The 16,591-nt window shown below is 41.8% G+C and overlaps 1 protein-coding gene across 2 annotated transcripts in view; it reads right to left on the minus strand.

Moving 5' to 3' along the window:
• Positions 1-1,246: 1,246 nt before the first annotated feature.
• The window catches only part of Ift56 (intraflagellar transport 56), a 50,920-nt gene continuing 35,575 nt past the window's right edge, over positions 1,247-16,591 (minus strand). For both annotated transcript variants that reach the window (XM_057772531.1, XM_057772540.1), the window contains 3 exons: positions 8,742-8,848; positions 4,868-5,001; positions 1,247-3,540 (listed from right to left, as the gene is read on the minus strand). In XM_057772531.1, coding sequence (XP_057628514.1) covers positions 3,429-3,540; positions 4,868-5,001; positions 8,742-8,848 — 353 coding nt within the window. In that variant the 3' untranslated portion in view covers positions 1,247-3,428. The remainder of the gene's footprint in view (positions 3,541-4,867; positions 5,002-8,741; positions 8,849-16,591) is intronic.

Consider the following 16,591-nt stretch of genomic DNA (forward strand, 5'->3'; position numbering starts at 1 on the left):
TTGCATGAGACCCCTGTCTAAAAGAAAAGTCAATAAAAAAAAAGAACTTAAATAAGCAGCTAATCATGGTGGCTGTGCCTGTAAATTTGCATTCAGGAGGCAAAGCATGCAGATCTCTATGAGTTCCAAGCTAGCCAGGGTTACACAGGCCCTGTATATAAAATGTAACAAATAAAGTATATCCACAGTCTATGTGCATTGCCTTCTCACCTGAGCTTAGCCTAACCCCTGGGCAGCCTTTAGGTGTACATAAGACATTCAGATTTTGTGTGTGTGTGTGTGTGTGTTTTCAATACAGGGTTTCTCTGAGTAACAGTCCTGGCTGTCCTGGCATCTGCTTTGTAGATCAGGCTGGCCTCAAACTCACAGAGATCTGCCAGACTCTGCCTCCCAAGTGCTAGGATTAAAGGCTTGCACCACCACCACCTGGCTGACATTAAGATTATATTTAAGAAGTTTCTGGCGCTCACATGTTTACATATGACACATTTAAGACACAGGAGTGGAGAGATGGTTCAGCAGTTAAGAACATTGTTTGTTCTCCCTCAGGATCCGGGTTCAATTCCCAGCACCCACATGGCAGCTCACAGCTGTCTGTAACTCCAGTTCCAGGGAATCTGACACCCACACACAGACATACATGTATGCAAAAAAATCATGATGAGAACCAAATAATAGGGCTGGGTAGATGGCTCAGTCAGCAAAGTGCTTGCTATGCAATACATCTGAGTTCAGGTCTCCAGCACCCATGTAAGAACCAGGCATACCAGCATGTGCCCATAACCACAGCAGTCAGGGAGGAGAAGACAGCACATAGGAGTAACCCAGCATCATGCTGGCTAGCCAGCACTGCCAATGAGCAAGTCCAGTTTCAGTGAGAGACCCGGTTTCAAAAAATAAGGTCAGGAGGCTAGAAGATGGCTCAGTGGTTAAGAGCAAATACTCTTGCAGAAGACTACAGTTTAGTTCCCAGCACTCATGGCAAGCAGCTCACAGCAACCTTAAGTCCAGTTCCAAAGGAACTGTGTCCTCTTCTGGCCTTTGTGGGTACCTGCATTCATGTGCACAAATCCACATACATACATATAATGAAAGCTAAATCTTTTAAAAATATAAGGTGGAAAGAGATAAGACACTCAACTTGACCTCTGACCTTGACATATGCAAGCACACCTATATAAACATAAACACACATGAAAAGAACAAAAAAAAATAAAATTTAATTTAAATATAGTACAATGGTATATAATTCTTTTGCAATACAAAAATAATTGTAAAAGGTTTTTTTTCCATTTCTAAGTATGCACTACAGATTTTAAATAGTACATTGATGTTATAGACTGTGCACATTACACATTCCCCATCCTGGGCTGTCATCTGTGAGAGAACACAGCCATGAAGCCTGGAGCCCTGTCGAAACAATCAGAAGCAATTATCCCTCCTAACAGAATTACACGTGCTTCGTTTTAACTAGCCTTCATGTTTCTGTCTCAAGCCTGTAGATTAAAAACTTTAAAAACTAATCTAAAGTTCTGCTGTTGGGGGAATAGACATCTTTTCCTCAAGACTGGAAAATCCCCGACGGGGACCCAAAAAAAAAAGACTGGAAAATGTCAGACTACTGAGTAATAAACTCAAAAAACCTCACTGGGAAGTACACCAGCATGAATTAAGAACTAGACCTGAACACAGTTCACAGCAAGATGCCCATAGCCCCCAGGAATTGCATCCGCCCTCCCGCTACTCTGCTTCCTTTTGAGTAACGTAAGTTTTACAAGAATGTTTCACAGAACTATACCAAGTTCAGCCGTATCTGGCCCACCTAATATTCTTGACAGTGAGAACCAGCTATTATTGAAAAAGTAGGAACAACAGAACAAGAAAACAAGACACTCTTGTCATAAAACGGCTTTGTTTCTTGGAGTTCTTTTAGAACAGAACTGTGATTTGTGCTCTGCACTGATCAGATCTGGACCTATGTAAAAGATTGCACACTGGCCCTCTTCAGAGCAGAGCTTCAGACCACCTTGGGGCTGGCCAGAGGGGAAGGCTGTATCCAGCCGCTGCTCCCATTGCTTTGGCTCCCATTGCTTTGGCTCCCATTGCTTTGGCTGGTCTCTCTGAATGGGCTCCCTCTTCTTGCTGTGCAGCACCATGCCACCAGCAGCGGGAGGCCAGAGCGCGGGGAAGAACCAGTGCTGCTTCCAGAAACTCCTCCATTCTCCCCACCCACTCTGCTCCCTGAGGATGAGTCTGCGTGCTCTAGCCATGGCACTGCACCTCAGACTACAGAAGAACACTATAGGGCATAGAAACCAAGGTGATCTGATACAGGAAAAGATGTATCTGTTCTATGAAAGTAGGACGTAGACCCAAGAATACTTGGTTGTAGAATGACGAGCATTCCATAATGATAGCTCAGAGACATGAGGCTGAGATATAATGGAGATGTTAGCCATTAGGAGTTTTCGTCCAGGGACCCTTGTTTATAACTGTATTAATCTATTATGTGTGCATGTGTGCAATATAATTTGCCGGGTGATAGTGGTGCACGCCTTTAGTCCCAGCACTTCGGAGGCAGAGACAGGTAGATCTCCAAGTTCGAGGCCAGCCTGGTCTACAAAGTGAGTTCCAGGACAATCAGGACTACAGAGAGAAACCCTGTTTCAAACGACCCAAATCAAACAAAAAAACATATACATATATTTTACAAGAACCTTTGCAGCCCTATGTTCAAACTGCTGTTCGTTCAACTGATATATGAAGAAGTTTGCCCTGGCTTTGTTTCCTAAATACAAGGCAGTAGCGACTTGCCACATTTTTCTTTTCCCTCGCCTTTTAAAAATCTACACTCAACTTGCCTCACTGTAACAAGCTATAATCAGAGTTCACTTACTGAGTGATCACTAAGCCTATTCTCTGCTGTCAACTGCACAGTGTGGTAGAGTCTCACGACCATCCTTAGAATCACACAGCTGGGAAGACTTCTCCCAGGACTCAGAGATGCATTCTTCATGGATGAGCTAATGTACAAGATGATGGAAGATGATCAAATGACAGTAATTCTTTAGTATGAAAGTACTTGTCACTGCAGCTAGGAGAAAATGACCTGAAATGCTAACAGAAAAAGAAAAACAAAACTATTATCTACTCTTCAAAGCCAGGAAATTATATGAGTATTCTGAGTGATTTTGGAAGAAAGGCACTGGGGAAGTCCAGAATCCTTTCATGTTAGATTACACGGGTAAAGAGCAGGGAGATCTGTGCCGCCTGATGTGAGTCCACACGTACCAGCCACTCATCCTGATGTGCTAACAGCAAGGAACAAATGTCACGTCAAACAGGGTCCTGGACCACATATTCAAGTGCAGGAAACAGTTCCAATGTGATGCGAGAGGAAACTGGTCCCTGGCCTGGGGCTCAGCTGTTCAGATAGGCACTCTGTTCTCCTTGGCCCACTTCTTCATGATCCTGATGATATACTCCACTTGGGTGTTTCCGGTGCTTCTCAGTAAGTGTAGCACTTCTCGGAGGGTCTCTCTGGGGAAAGGGTTTGAAAGACACTGTCTCCATAGAGAAGGAAAGCTGGCAGTCTCTCCCTGTTACACTGTATCCGAGTGAGGCATCCCTGCTCATGGGCTCTCCACTGAGCATAAACCAATTACAAAGTTGCTAGTTTTCTAACCCATAGCCAAGGGTGGCTTCTTCAACAGATTTGTTTAGAAAGGGTTCACAAATATTAAAAATATAGATGAGAATAGCAGTAAGGACTGAAAATTGGTAAATACATAGCATTTACACTTTAAAAATATCTTAACTTCCCGGGCAGTGGTAGCGCATGCCTTCAATCCCAGCACTCAAGAGACAGAGGCAGGTGAATCTTTGTGAGTTCGAGGACAGCCTGGTCTACAAGACCAGTACCTTTGTGTAGATCTGTGTGAGTGTATCTGCACATGTATGCAGGTGCCTGAGGAGGACAGAAGAGTTTCCTCCTTGGAGCTGAAGTTATAGGCGTTTGGGAGCTGCCTGACATATGTGCTGGGATTCGAACTCCAGTCCTCATGACTAAGCAGCAAGTGTTCTTAACCACAAGCCATCTCGAGCTCCAAATTCATTAAAATTAAGGCTTGGATTTTAGGTGAGGCGATCTAAAGCTTCCCTGCTGTCTCATCAGAACATTGGCAGCTGATTGTGGGTGGCTCCCCTTTTAGTCTTGTTTTTTATCCCTTTCTCTCTGAGGAACCTCCTGCACCTAAGTGCTTTTATTTGGTATTGTAAATAGACACATGACAGGAGGTAAATTTTGGTAACTTTGCTTTTCGAGATAGTAAGCAATGAATATATTGTGTAGAGTTATTTTTAGAGCACTGACCTAATGAATGAATTTTAGCAGAGGCTAGCCTTTCTGGACTTGAGATTTTTAATTTTTATTCACATAGAAATATAAGCATCTTAGTTTTACATAATCAATACCTCTGCATTTCCTGGAATATGAGAAGGCAGAAGCAAAAACAGAATTATCAACCACGTCTACTCTGTTCCTATTTCTTTGAGGCCTAAATTAGACAACAGAAGGAAAAGCCAATAGGCAGAGAAGAGAGTGGAGATGCGAATGACATTTGTTTATGGAAATAGCTGTTCATCTGGAGTCAGATGTACACCTTGCCCTGGATTTGGAGGCTCTTGTATGCTTAGTGCCCCTAGTATGTGTGACTTATAATCATTTGATTCCATAAACTAAGACATTTCTGGAAGAAATGATCATACCAAAAATATTGCCTTCTCAATGTTTCTTTCCCCACACTTTCCACAGGCACCCTGTCGCAGGCGTGCTTGAACAGGGTGCCTCCATCTATTGGGTACTTACTTGGGTTCTCTCCCAGCTAAAATCATCTGGAAAATGCCCACGCAGGCGCCCCTTTTGCCTTCCCAGTATTCAGGGTTGGGATCCAGCCTCTCGAGGACATCAAAAGCTTTGGCTGAATAGTAGAACTGGCCCATCTGCACAGAACAAAGCATTGACATTTAGACAAGAGGTGGAACAGAATGAAATATACAAAGTAAAGAACAAGAACAGAACAGGATGAAGCAAATGCACACACACACACACACACACACACAAAACCAATTTGAGTAGCCACTTAGGTGCATTTCAATTCCTGTCCAAAATAAGAGGACCACAGTTTAAGTGTACAGGTTCATTTAAAGCCACACGCCCTTCCTTTCTTTCAGCAATAGAACATTTTGTCTACATACTGTTGAATTACAATGCCATCAAGACCGTTATTTTTTCTCATTCTAGTCTGCTCTTGTGAGAAACCAATAGCTATTTTTGTTTTGTTTTTAGGTATTTTCAAGTCTTCTCAGTACATTACCCTAATGTGATCATATACAACTCAAAAGACTGATCTTTTCCCAAGTACCCTAAATGCTTAGAATTTCTGGGCAGTGACAAGTTTAAGCACAAAAATCTCTTAATTCAATTCGACAGACATCTTTCCCAAAGGCATGACACATTCCCTTGGCCTCACGGGACATGCTGAGCACAACTGAGTTGGCTCTTAAGGCTCTTAGTTGCTGGGTGATCCAACTCACTGTTGATGTGGTTACCCCTCCAGCCTCCTTCTCAGCCATTGACCAGGCCCTTAAGTCTATACTGCATTCTCGACTTTATTTATTTTGTTTTTTCAAGACAGGGTTTCTCTGTAGCTTTGGAGCCTGTCCTGGAACTAGCTCTTGTAGACCAGGTTGGCCTTGAACTCACAGAGACCCGCCTATCTCTGCTGGAATTAAAGGTGTGCACCACCAGGGCCCTGCTAATATTGATTTTTTTTGTTTGTTTGTTTTGTTTTTTGATACAGGGTTTCTTTTTTTTTTTTTTTTTGGTTTTTCGAGACAAGGTTTCTCTGTGGTTTTGGTGCCTGTCCTGGTAATACAGGGTTTCTTTGTGTAGCTTTGGTGCTTGCCCTGGAACTAGCTCTTGTAGACCAGGCTAGCTTCGAACTCATAGAGATCTGCCTGCCTCAGCCTCCTGGCATTCTAGGCCAGGCTTTATACGGCAAGGAAAGCACAAACTTTCTCCCCACAGAACAAATAATACCCTTCCCTTGTTCCATCTTTCTTCCTGTGTTGCAAAACAAGTGTTCTTCCTCTTCTCATGGCTATCCTTTCTGTCTTTACAATATGTTAGGTAACACAGGTAGAGCCGTGTGTGAAACAGGTACAGCTTACTGTGTGTGAACACAAGTGGACCAAGCACCCAGGTCCACGGGATGTGGAAAACAAGACCTTTAGCATATTACCTGACAATGATCCCTGCTTCTTCATTACTAAGCAGCAATTGCTATTCCCACTTCCATGCTCAATCCTTAGGCTTTCTTTATACTTTTATCTTCTACCTCTGCATCTTTTAAAATGATTTTTAAATTTTGTGTTGGGAGAATATGTGTGCTTTATTTATTTATATGTGTGAACGTCAGAGGAAAACTTGTGGTAGCCAGTTCTTTCCTTCTATGTGGGTCCCAGATATCAAACTGAGATTCGCTATGCTTAGAAACCAGTGATTTTAAATGCTGAGTCATCTCACTGGCCTTCTTTGCATTTTTAAATGATATCATCAAATTTTGCCTCTCAGAATTTTATCTATATGAAATACTTTGTCTTGAATTTGACTCAAAATTTTAACATCCATCTATATTATCACATATAGTACTAATTATTTACTTTCCTAAGGTTATTTTATTTGTATGTTTTTATTTCATTGTTTGTTTACCTGTACACATGTCATGCAAACATGGAGGCCAGAGGACAACTTGTGGGAATTGTTTCTTTCCTTCGGCCATGGGGTCTCGGGGATCACACTAGGCTGTCAGGGTAGGCATCAGGTGCCTTACCCACAGAATGATCTCATTGGCCAAATTTTAGCTTTATTTTACATGTAGGGTTGTTTTGTCCACATTCATGTCTGTAGACAGTGTGGATGCTGGTGCCCCTGGTGCCCATGAATGTCCAAAGGAGGTATCAGATCCTGAGACTGAAGCTGCAGGTGGCTGTGAACCACCAAGGCAATCAAATCTGAGTCCTCTGGAAAAGCAGCAAGTGCTCTTAACTGCTGAGCCATCTCTCCAGCCATTAACACCCCAGTTTTATTGTGAAATAGTTACAGATCTATAGGAAGCTGCAAAGACAGGATGGTATCTCTTGTGCCTCTCACAATTTCCCTCAGTGGCTATCGCTTCTATAGCTATAGTGAAAAGATCTGAACCAGGAAGCTTCCGTAGGCACTGCTGAGGTGACAATCCTGAGTGGAACACCAAGGTCCTCCACTTCCAAGATCCAGATTCCTCCCTCACCAGAGATTTCCCTTGTTTCCAGCCCACAGTGACTTCAAGCCCTTCCCTGTTTACTGAGCGTCCCTAACACCCAGCTCACCAATCTTTTCTTGATAATATTGTCATTGATAATGCTATAATTTCAAGAATGTTTTTACATATGTTATAAAACACAAAAGTTTTCCTTACTCAGCATAATGTATATGATATTCCTTATTAATCTGGGGACCAATTTGTTTTTACTATGATCATCATACAAAAGTGGGGATCCTCCCGAATTTGGTTTGGATGTTGAGATCGATGATGCCCTCCCCATAAAGAGTATGAAAATGCTTCTTATCTGTAGAACTGAGATCAATAAATTAATTTCTTTATTGTGGCACTGTGGGTTGAACTCAGGGTCTGAAGCATGGTGTAGGTAAATGCTCTACCACTCACCTATGTTCGCAGCTTCACAACTCCAGAGGGAGGGAGAGACACAGGCTGAGAAGGCAGGAAAAGGTGTGTGTGTGTGTGTGTATGTGTGCCTGTGTGTGATTGCCCATGTGCCACAGTGTGTGCACGTGTGTGTGATTGCCCGTGTGCCACAGTGTGTGCATGTGTGTGTGAGTGCCCGTGTGCCAGTGTGTGCATGTGTGTCTGTGTGTGAGTGCCCATGTGCCACAGTGTGCGCGTGTGTGTGCCACAGTGTGTGTGTGTGCCTGTGCCTGTGTGTGTGTGAGTGCCCGTGTGCCACAGTGTGTGTGTGTGTGCTCATGTGTGTGTGAGTGCCCGTGTGTGCCACAGTGCTCATCTGGAGGTCAGAGGAGAACTCCCGGGAACTGGTCTCTCCTTCCACCATGTGGGTTTCAGGGACTTAACTCACATCATCAGGTATCTTGGTAGCAGGTGCCTTTAATCAATAAGTCATCTTGCCAGCCCATAATCTCACTGATTCTGAGGGCTCCATTTTTCTCTTTCTCTGAAACAGGATCTTTTTAGGTAGACCTGGTTGGTCTTGAAACTAGGCTGCCTCCAAACTTGTAGTGATCCTCCTGCCTCTGCTTTCCAAGTGTTGAGACCAGAGGTATGTGCCACCACACCTAGCTAATCAGAACGTAAATGCTGATGGTGAGTCCTAATCTGTTTCTGGATGACATGTTTCTCAAGTTTCAGAACCAAATTTCTGTCCATCAGCTGAATATTTCTACCTAGATAGCAGCTGAGCTTACATGGCCATAGAAATCAGAGGCCTCCTTCTAAACATCGTTCATATGCACATGAGACTCTGGATACTAGCCTATCCCTGAGTTCATGTAATTCATAAAAAAGGTGGCAATCTCTCACCAATAGCTAGGCAGTCTCTAGGACTAACGTTTGCTGAGGAATCGTGACACTGATCCTGTTTCCCTTCCCATCACACAAGCTCACCTTGTAACAGTCATTGGCAATGAGCTGTAAGAGGCTGAAGGACTCGCCAGAGGTTTCCATCTTGAGATAAAGTTCCCAAGCTAGTCTCGGTTTTTTGTTCATGATATCTACAAAAGGAAACAATTATATTATTTATATTTATGACAATGTCTCAAGATATTACCTAAGCTATTGCTCAACTAGAGCCTCCAGCCTCAACCTTGAGCCTCTCAAGTGATGGGGTTATAAAAGTGTGCCACCTTTTTTTAAACTTAATTTGTGTGTGTGTGTGTACCCTTGGAAGCCAGAAAGGGGCACTGGATGCCCTGGAGCTGGAGTAACAGAAGGTTGCCAACTGATTGAGTGCTGGAACCTAGCTTGGAAGTCAGTATAGCAAATTATATATATGTATGTGTGTGTGCATTAAGTGTGTGTGTGTGTATGTGTGTGTGTAACAGTCTCTGTTTTAGTCCTTTAGAGAATGATTAATACCATGATTAGAAAATTCATATAGGGCGCGCGGACGGAAGCGGCGGAACCCCGGCCCGCGCTGATGGAAGCGGTGGATGGGTGATAGTCCAGGCATGAAATAGTGAAGCCCACACTGAGAGCAGTTCGCCCCACTTCAATTAAATCAAGTAGGTTTTTTGGGGCCTGGCCTGTAGAGAGGGAGGCCTTTTATTGGCGAGGTCCACGGGCAAACGGGGAGCCGGGTACTGTCCCTGAAGACCCTCCTGAGTGGGCAGAGTATTCTGGGCCCACGCCGGGACACAGGAAATGGAGCGGGAGCATTCTCAGACCACCTTCACCCCTCTGGTAAGCCTGCAAAGGCTGATACCCTCTGCGGGGGCTGCTCCTCCTCTGCTGCGACCTCTCTATTTCTGGTACATCCCAGCTTGTGCCCAGGGCCCTCTTCCACTCCGCCTCCCTTCTGCGGGGCTGCGGGATGACCCAGTATAGCCTGTTTGGGCACTGGGTCGGGAGCTCGGGGCATAGGACAGCGGGAGTTTCTCTGTTTTGGTGGCTGGCCTACAGAGGGGTAGGCCTTTTGTGGACGAGGTCCTGGGCAAACGGGGAGCCTGGTCCTGGTCCTGAAGATTCTTCTGAGTGGTGAGAGCGATCTTGGCCCACGGCGGGAGCCAGGAAACGGAGGGAGGGCACTTTGTAAGCAGAGCCCTTGGCCAGCAGGGAAACCTGTTCTTGACTTAAAAGACCCATTAGATAGCATTGTTAGGAGGAGATGGGCAGGCGCCAAGGCAAGAATTCACCCAACAATATGAAAAACAACATGAAAACACCAGAACCCAATGATCTTACAACAGAAGGACTTGAACACCCTAACACAGAAGAAGTGGACAAATTGACTTTATGAAAGCAATTGAGTCCCTTAAACAACATGTAAAAAACACCCTTATAGAAATGGATGAGAAGTATAACAAAAAGTTTGATGAAATGAGTAAATACGTAAATGATGCCCTGGGAAACCAAGAAAAAACGATCAAACAGGTAATGGAAACAGTTCAAGAAAAGAAAACGGAAATTGAAGCAAGGAAGAAAACACAAAATGAGGAACAGTTGGATATGGAAAATCTAGGTCAACGAGCAGAGGCTACAGAAACAAACATAATCAACAGACTACAAGAGATAGAAGAATCTCAGATTCTGAAGACAACATAGAGAAAATAAACGCACTGATCAAAGAAAACAGCAAAACCAACAAAGTTTCGTCACAAAACATTCAGGAAATATGGGACACAATAAAAAGAACAAACCTAAGAATAATAGGGATACAAGAAGGAGAAGAGTCACAACTCAAAGGTCCAGAAAATATTTTTAACAAAATTATAGAAGAAAACTTTCCCGACATAAAGAAAGATATTCCTTTGAATATTCAAGAAGCATACAGAACACCAAACAGACTGGATCAAAGAAAAACATCCCCTCGCCATATTATAATCAAAACACAAAATATACAGATTAATGAAAGAATATTAAGAGCTGCAAAGGAAAAAGGGCAAGTTACTTATAAAGGTAAACCGATCAGACTTACACCTGACTTCTCTATGGAAACCATGAAAGCCAGAAGGTCCTGGATAGAGGTACTGCAGAAACTAAGAGACCATGGATGCAAACCCAAACTACTATACCCAGCCAAGCTATCGCTTACTATCAACAGAGAAAACAAGACATTCCAGGATAAGAACAAATTTAAACACTACGTAGCCACAAATCCAGCCCTACAGAAAGTAATAGAAGGAAAATCACAACACAAGGAATCCAACATAGCCAACACTGCCTACAATAACGCAGGCATCTAGCGACCCTTCACCAGCACGACTTAGAGAACGGAGACACACAAACTCTACTACAAAAAACAATAGGAATAACCAGAGTAATCAACCACTGGTCATTAATATCACTTAATATTAATGGTCTCAATTCACCTATAAAAAGACACAGACTAAAAGATTGGATACGAAAACAGGATCCAACATTCTGCTGTTTGCAAGAAACACATCTCAACCACAAAGACAGGCATCTACTCAGAGTAAAGGGATGGGAAAAGGTTTTTCAAGCAAATGGTCCTAAGAAAAAAGTAGGTGTGGCCATACTAATTTCTAACAAAACGGACTTCAAACTAAAATCAATCAGAAGAGATCGAGATGGACACTTTATGCTCATAACAGGAACAATTCATCAGGATGAAGTCTCAATCCTGAATATCTACGCCCCTAATATAAAAGCACCCACTTATGTAAAAGAAATATTACTAAAACTCAAGGCAGACATCAAACCACACACACTAGTAGTAGGAGACTTCAACACACCTCTCTCACCAATGGACAGGTCAATCAGACAGAAACCTAATAGAGACTTAAGAGAATTGTTGGAGGTAATGAAGCAAATGGACTTAACCTGACATCTATAGAACACTCCACCCAAATAGGAAAGAATATACCTTCTTCTCTGCAGCTCATGGAACCTTCTCGAAAATTGACCACATACTCGGTAGCAAAGGAAACCTCCACAGATACAAAAAAATATCAGTGTCCTCCTGTGTCATATCAGATCACCACGGATTAAAGTTAGAAGGCAACAACAATGCTACCCCCAAAAAGCCGACAAACTCATGGAAACTGAACAGTCAACTACTGAACCACACCTGGGTCAAGGAAGAAATTAAGAAAGAAATTAAAGTCTTCCTTGAATTTAATGAAAATAAAGAGACAACATACTCAAACCTATGGGACACGATGAAAGCAGTGCTCAGAGGAAAGTTCATAGCACTAAGTGCCCACTTAAAGAAAACGGAGAAAGCATACATTGGGGACTTAATAGCACACCTGAAAACTCTAGAAAAAAAAGAAGCAGAAGCACCCAGGAGGAGTAGAAGACTGGAAATAATCAAACTGAGGGTGGAAATCAACAAAATAGAAACACAGAAAACAGTCCAAAGAATCAATGAAACAAAAAGTTGGTTCTTAGAGAAAATCAACAAAATCGACAAACCCCAATCCAAACTAATTAAACGACAGAGAGAGAACATGCAAATAAATAAGATCAGAAATGAAAAGGGGGACATAACCACAGACACAGAGGAAATTCAGAGAATCATTAGATCTTACTACAAAAGCCTGTATGCCACAAAACTGGAAAATGCAAAAGAAATGGACATTTTTTAAGATAAGTACCATATACCAAAGCTAAACCAAGACCAGGTGAACGATCTAAATAGACCGGTTAGTCGCGAAGAATTAGAAACGGTTATCAAAAATCTCCCTTCCAAAAAAAGCCCAGGACCAGATGGTTTCAATGCAGAATTCTACCAGACCTTCCAAGAAGAGCTAATACCTATACTTCTTAATGTATTTCACAATATAGAAACAGAAGAGTCATTGCCAAATTCCTTTTATGAAGCTACAGTTACCCTGATACCAAAACCACACAAAAACCCAACCAAGAAAGAGAATTACAGGCCTATCTCACTCATGAACATTGATGCAAAAATCCTCAATAAAATACTGGCAAACCGAATCCAAGAACACATCAGAAAAATTATCCATTATGATCAAGTAGGCTTCATCCCAGAGATGCAGGGCTGGTTCAACATACGCAAATCTATCAATGTAATCCACCATATAAATAAACTGAAAGAAAAAACCATATGATCATTTCATTAGATGCTGAAAAAGCATTCGACAAAATTCAACACCCCTTTATGATGAAGGTCTTGGAGAGATTAGGGATAAAAGGATCATACCTAAATATAATAAAAGCTATTTACAGCAAGCCAACAGCTAACATTAAATTAAACGGAGAAAAACTCAAAGCCATCCCACTAAAATCAGGAACACGACAAGGATATCCACTCTCTCCATACCTCTTCAATATAGTGCTTGAAGTTCTAGCAATAGCGATAAGACAACATAAGGGGATCAAGGGGATTCGTATTGGAAAGGAAGAAGTTAAGCTTTCGTTATTTGCAGATGATATGATAGTATACATAAGCGACCCAAAAAACTCTACCAAAGAACTCCTACAGCTGATAAACACCTTTGGGAATGTGGCAGGATACAAGATCAACTCCAAAAACTCAGTTGCCTTCCTATATACAAAGGATAAGGAAGCAGAGAAGGAAATCAGAGAAGCATCACCTTTCACGATAGCCACAAATAGCATAAAATATCTTGGGGTAACTCTAACCAAGGAAGTGAAAGATCTATTTGACAAGAACTTTAAGTCTTTGAAGAAAGAAATCGATGAGGACACCAGAGACTGGGAGAAGATCTTCACCAACCCCGCAACAGACAAAGGTCTGATCTCCAAAATATATAGAGAACTCAAGAAAGTAGACCGTAAAGGGCTAATCAACCCAATTAAAAAATGGGGCACTGAGCTGAACAGAGAATTCTCAACAGAAGAAGTTTGAATGGCCAAAAGACATTTAAGGTCATGCTCAACTTCCTTAGCGATCAGGGAAATGCAAATCAAGACAACTTTAAGATACCATCTTACACCTGTCAGAATGGCTAAAATAAAAAACACCAATGATAGCCTTTGCTGGAGAGGTTGTGGAGAAAGGGGTACACTCATCCATTGCTGGTGGGAATGCAAACTTGTGCAACCACTTTGGAAAACAGTGTGGCGGTTTCTCAGGAATTTCGGGATCCACCTACCCCTGGACCCAGCAATACCACTCTTGGGAATATACCCAAGAAATGCCCTATCATACAACAAAAGTATATGCTCAACTATGTTCATAGCAGCATTGTTTGTAATAGCCAGAACCTGGAAACAACCTAGATGCCCTTCAATGGAAGAATGGATGAAGAAAGTATGGAATATATACATATTAGAGTACTACTCAGCAGTAAAAAACAATGACTTCCTGAATTTTGCAGGCAAATGGACAGAAATAGAAAACACTATCCTGAGTGAGGTGAGCCAGACCCAAAAAGAGGAACATGGGATGTACTCACTCATATTTGGTTTCTAGCCATGAATAGGGGACGTTGAGCCTATTATGCGTGATCCTAGAGAAGCTAATTAAGAAGGTGAACCCAAAGAAAAACATTTAGGCGATGAAAGGAGACAGAGACAAAGACCCACATTGGAGCACCGGACTGAAATCTCAAAGTCCAAATCAAGAGCAGGAGACAGAGCACGAGCAAGGAACTCAGGACTGTGAGGGGTGCACCCACACACTGAGACGATGGGGATGTTCTATCAGGAACTCACCAAGGCCAGCTGGCCTGGGTCTGAAAGAGCATGAGATAAAACCGGACTTGCTGAACATAATGGACAATGAGGACTACTGAGAACTCAAGAACAATGGCAATGGGTTTTTGATCCTACTGCACGTACTGGCTTTGTGGGAGCCTAGGCAGTTTGGATGCTCACCTTACTAGACCTGGATGGAGGAGGGTGGTCCTTGGACTTCCCACAGGGCAGGGAACCCGGATTACTCTTAGGGATGATGAGGGAGGGGGACTTGATGGGGGAGGGGGAGGGAAATGGGAGGTGGTGGCGGGGAGAAGGCAGAAATCTTTAATAAATAAATAAATAAATAAAAAAGAAAATTCATATAGCAATAAAAATAAAGTATTAATGGAAGATGAAGAAATGAGATATATGAAATGATTAAAAGATTGAATATATGATTCATGGGCATAGAAGAGAGAGACTTTAAGACAAAGGCACAGACATATATTCAATAAGATCCCAGTAGGAAAATGTGAAGGTCTAGGAAAAGAGATACCCATCTAGACACAGGAGGCCTTTAGAATGCCAAGAAGATAGGACCAGAAAAGAACTTCCCATGCAATCGTTAAAACACTAAACATACAGGGCCCAAAAGAACATTAGAAGCTTCAAGGGACAAGCATGAAGCCATATGTAAAGACGACTCCATCAAACAAGAGTAAGTTTTGCAACAGAAACTCTAAAAGTTTATGGAATGACATATATCAAATTCTCAGACTATTGTCTTTATTATTATCGCCAACCCAGGTTAGTATATTCAGCAAAGCCATGCTTCATAACTGAAGAAAGAAAAACTTGTCATGATAAATACAAACTAAAAAGAATTATGGGAGGAACATACACACTGAAAGGAGACAAACATATTCATGAAGGCATAGGAAAAATTAACCACAGTAGAATGGTAAATAAGCAAGAGAGAAAACCTACAGCAAACATTAAATGGGGGAAACTCAGACTTTCCACTAAAACCTGGAATGATACAAAGGTGTCTATTTTTCCCACCCCTTAAAATATTTTAAAGTTTTAAAACTTTTCTCTACTCTTATTCCTTGAAGTCTTTTTTTTTTTTTTTTTTTTTTTTTTTTTTGGTTTTTCGAGACAGGGTTTCTCTGTGGCTTTGGAGCCTGTCCTGGAACTAGCTCTGTAGACCAGGCTGGTCTCGAACTCACAGAGATCCGCCTGCCTCTGCCTCCCAAGTGCTGGGATTAAAGGCGTGCGCCACCATCGCCCGGCTTCCTTGAAGTCTTAACTAGAGCAATATGACAAGAGAAACAAATAAAACAACAGAAATAAGAAAGAAGTCAAATTATCCCTACTTGCAGGTATGATCTTACACACTGGAAACTCTGGAAATTCTACCAGAAGACTTTAAAACCTGATTAACCCTTTCTACCAGTATATAAAAATCAACCAGAAAAAAAAATCAGTAGTTTTTTTATATACCAATAACACATTGCCAAGAAAGAAATCAGGGAAACAATCCCATTTATAATAGCTTTAAAGACACATAATAGCAACTGGGAATAAACCTAACCAAGGAAGTAAGAGACCCACACAATGGAATTTTAAGCACTAAAGAAAAAAAAGACACTAGAAAAATGAAAGAGCCCCAATGGTATTGAGTCAGCAAAATAAAAGTGGCTATGTTACCAAAAGCAATATGCAATTTCGATGCAATTGCCACAAAAATTCCAATGTCGTTCTTCACAGTAACAAAAAAGAGAAAAAAATACTAAAATTCACATGGACATAAAAAAAGGTACAGGCACAAAAGCAAACATATAACTCAATGGAACAGAATAAAGGACTCACAATTAAATCTACACAGTTATGGCCACCTGAGTCTAACAAGAGTTTCAAAACATAAACTGGGGAAAATATATTGATAATACATATTCAACAAATGGTGCTGGGGAGTGGACATCCACATGCAGAGGAATGAAATTAGATTTCTATTTCTTACTCTACTTAAACATGTGGATCAGAGGCCTTGACCTACAGTAAGCTGAAACACTAAAACTGTTAGAGAAATACTCCCAGATAGAGGCATAAGCAGGTCTTTCTCAAAAGCACACTAATAGCTTAATAAATGAGGTCAGGACTTAACA

This window comes from Chionomys nivalis, chromosome 1 (assembly GCF_950005125.1).
Source record: "Chionomys nivalis chromosome 1, mChiNiv1.1, whole genome shotgun sequence".
In the NCBI taxonomy this organism is placed as follows: domain Eukaryota; kingdom Metazoa; phylum Chordata; class Mammalia; order Rodentia; family Cricetidae; genus Chionomys; species Chionomys nivalis.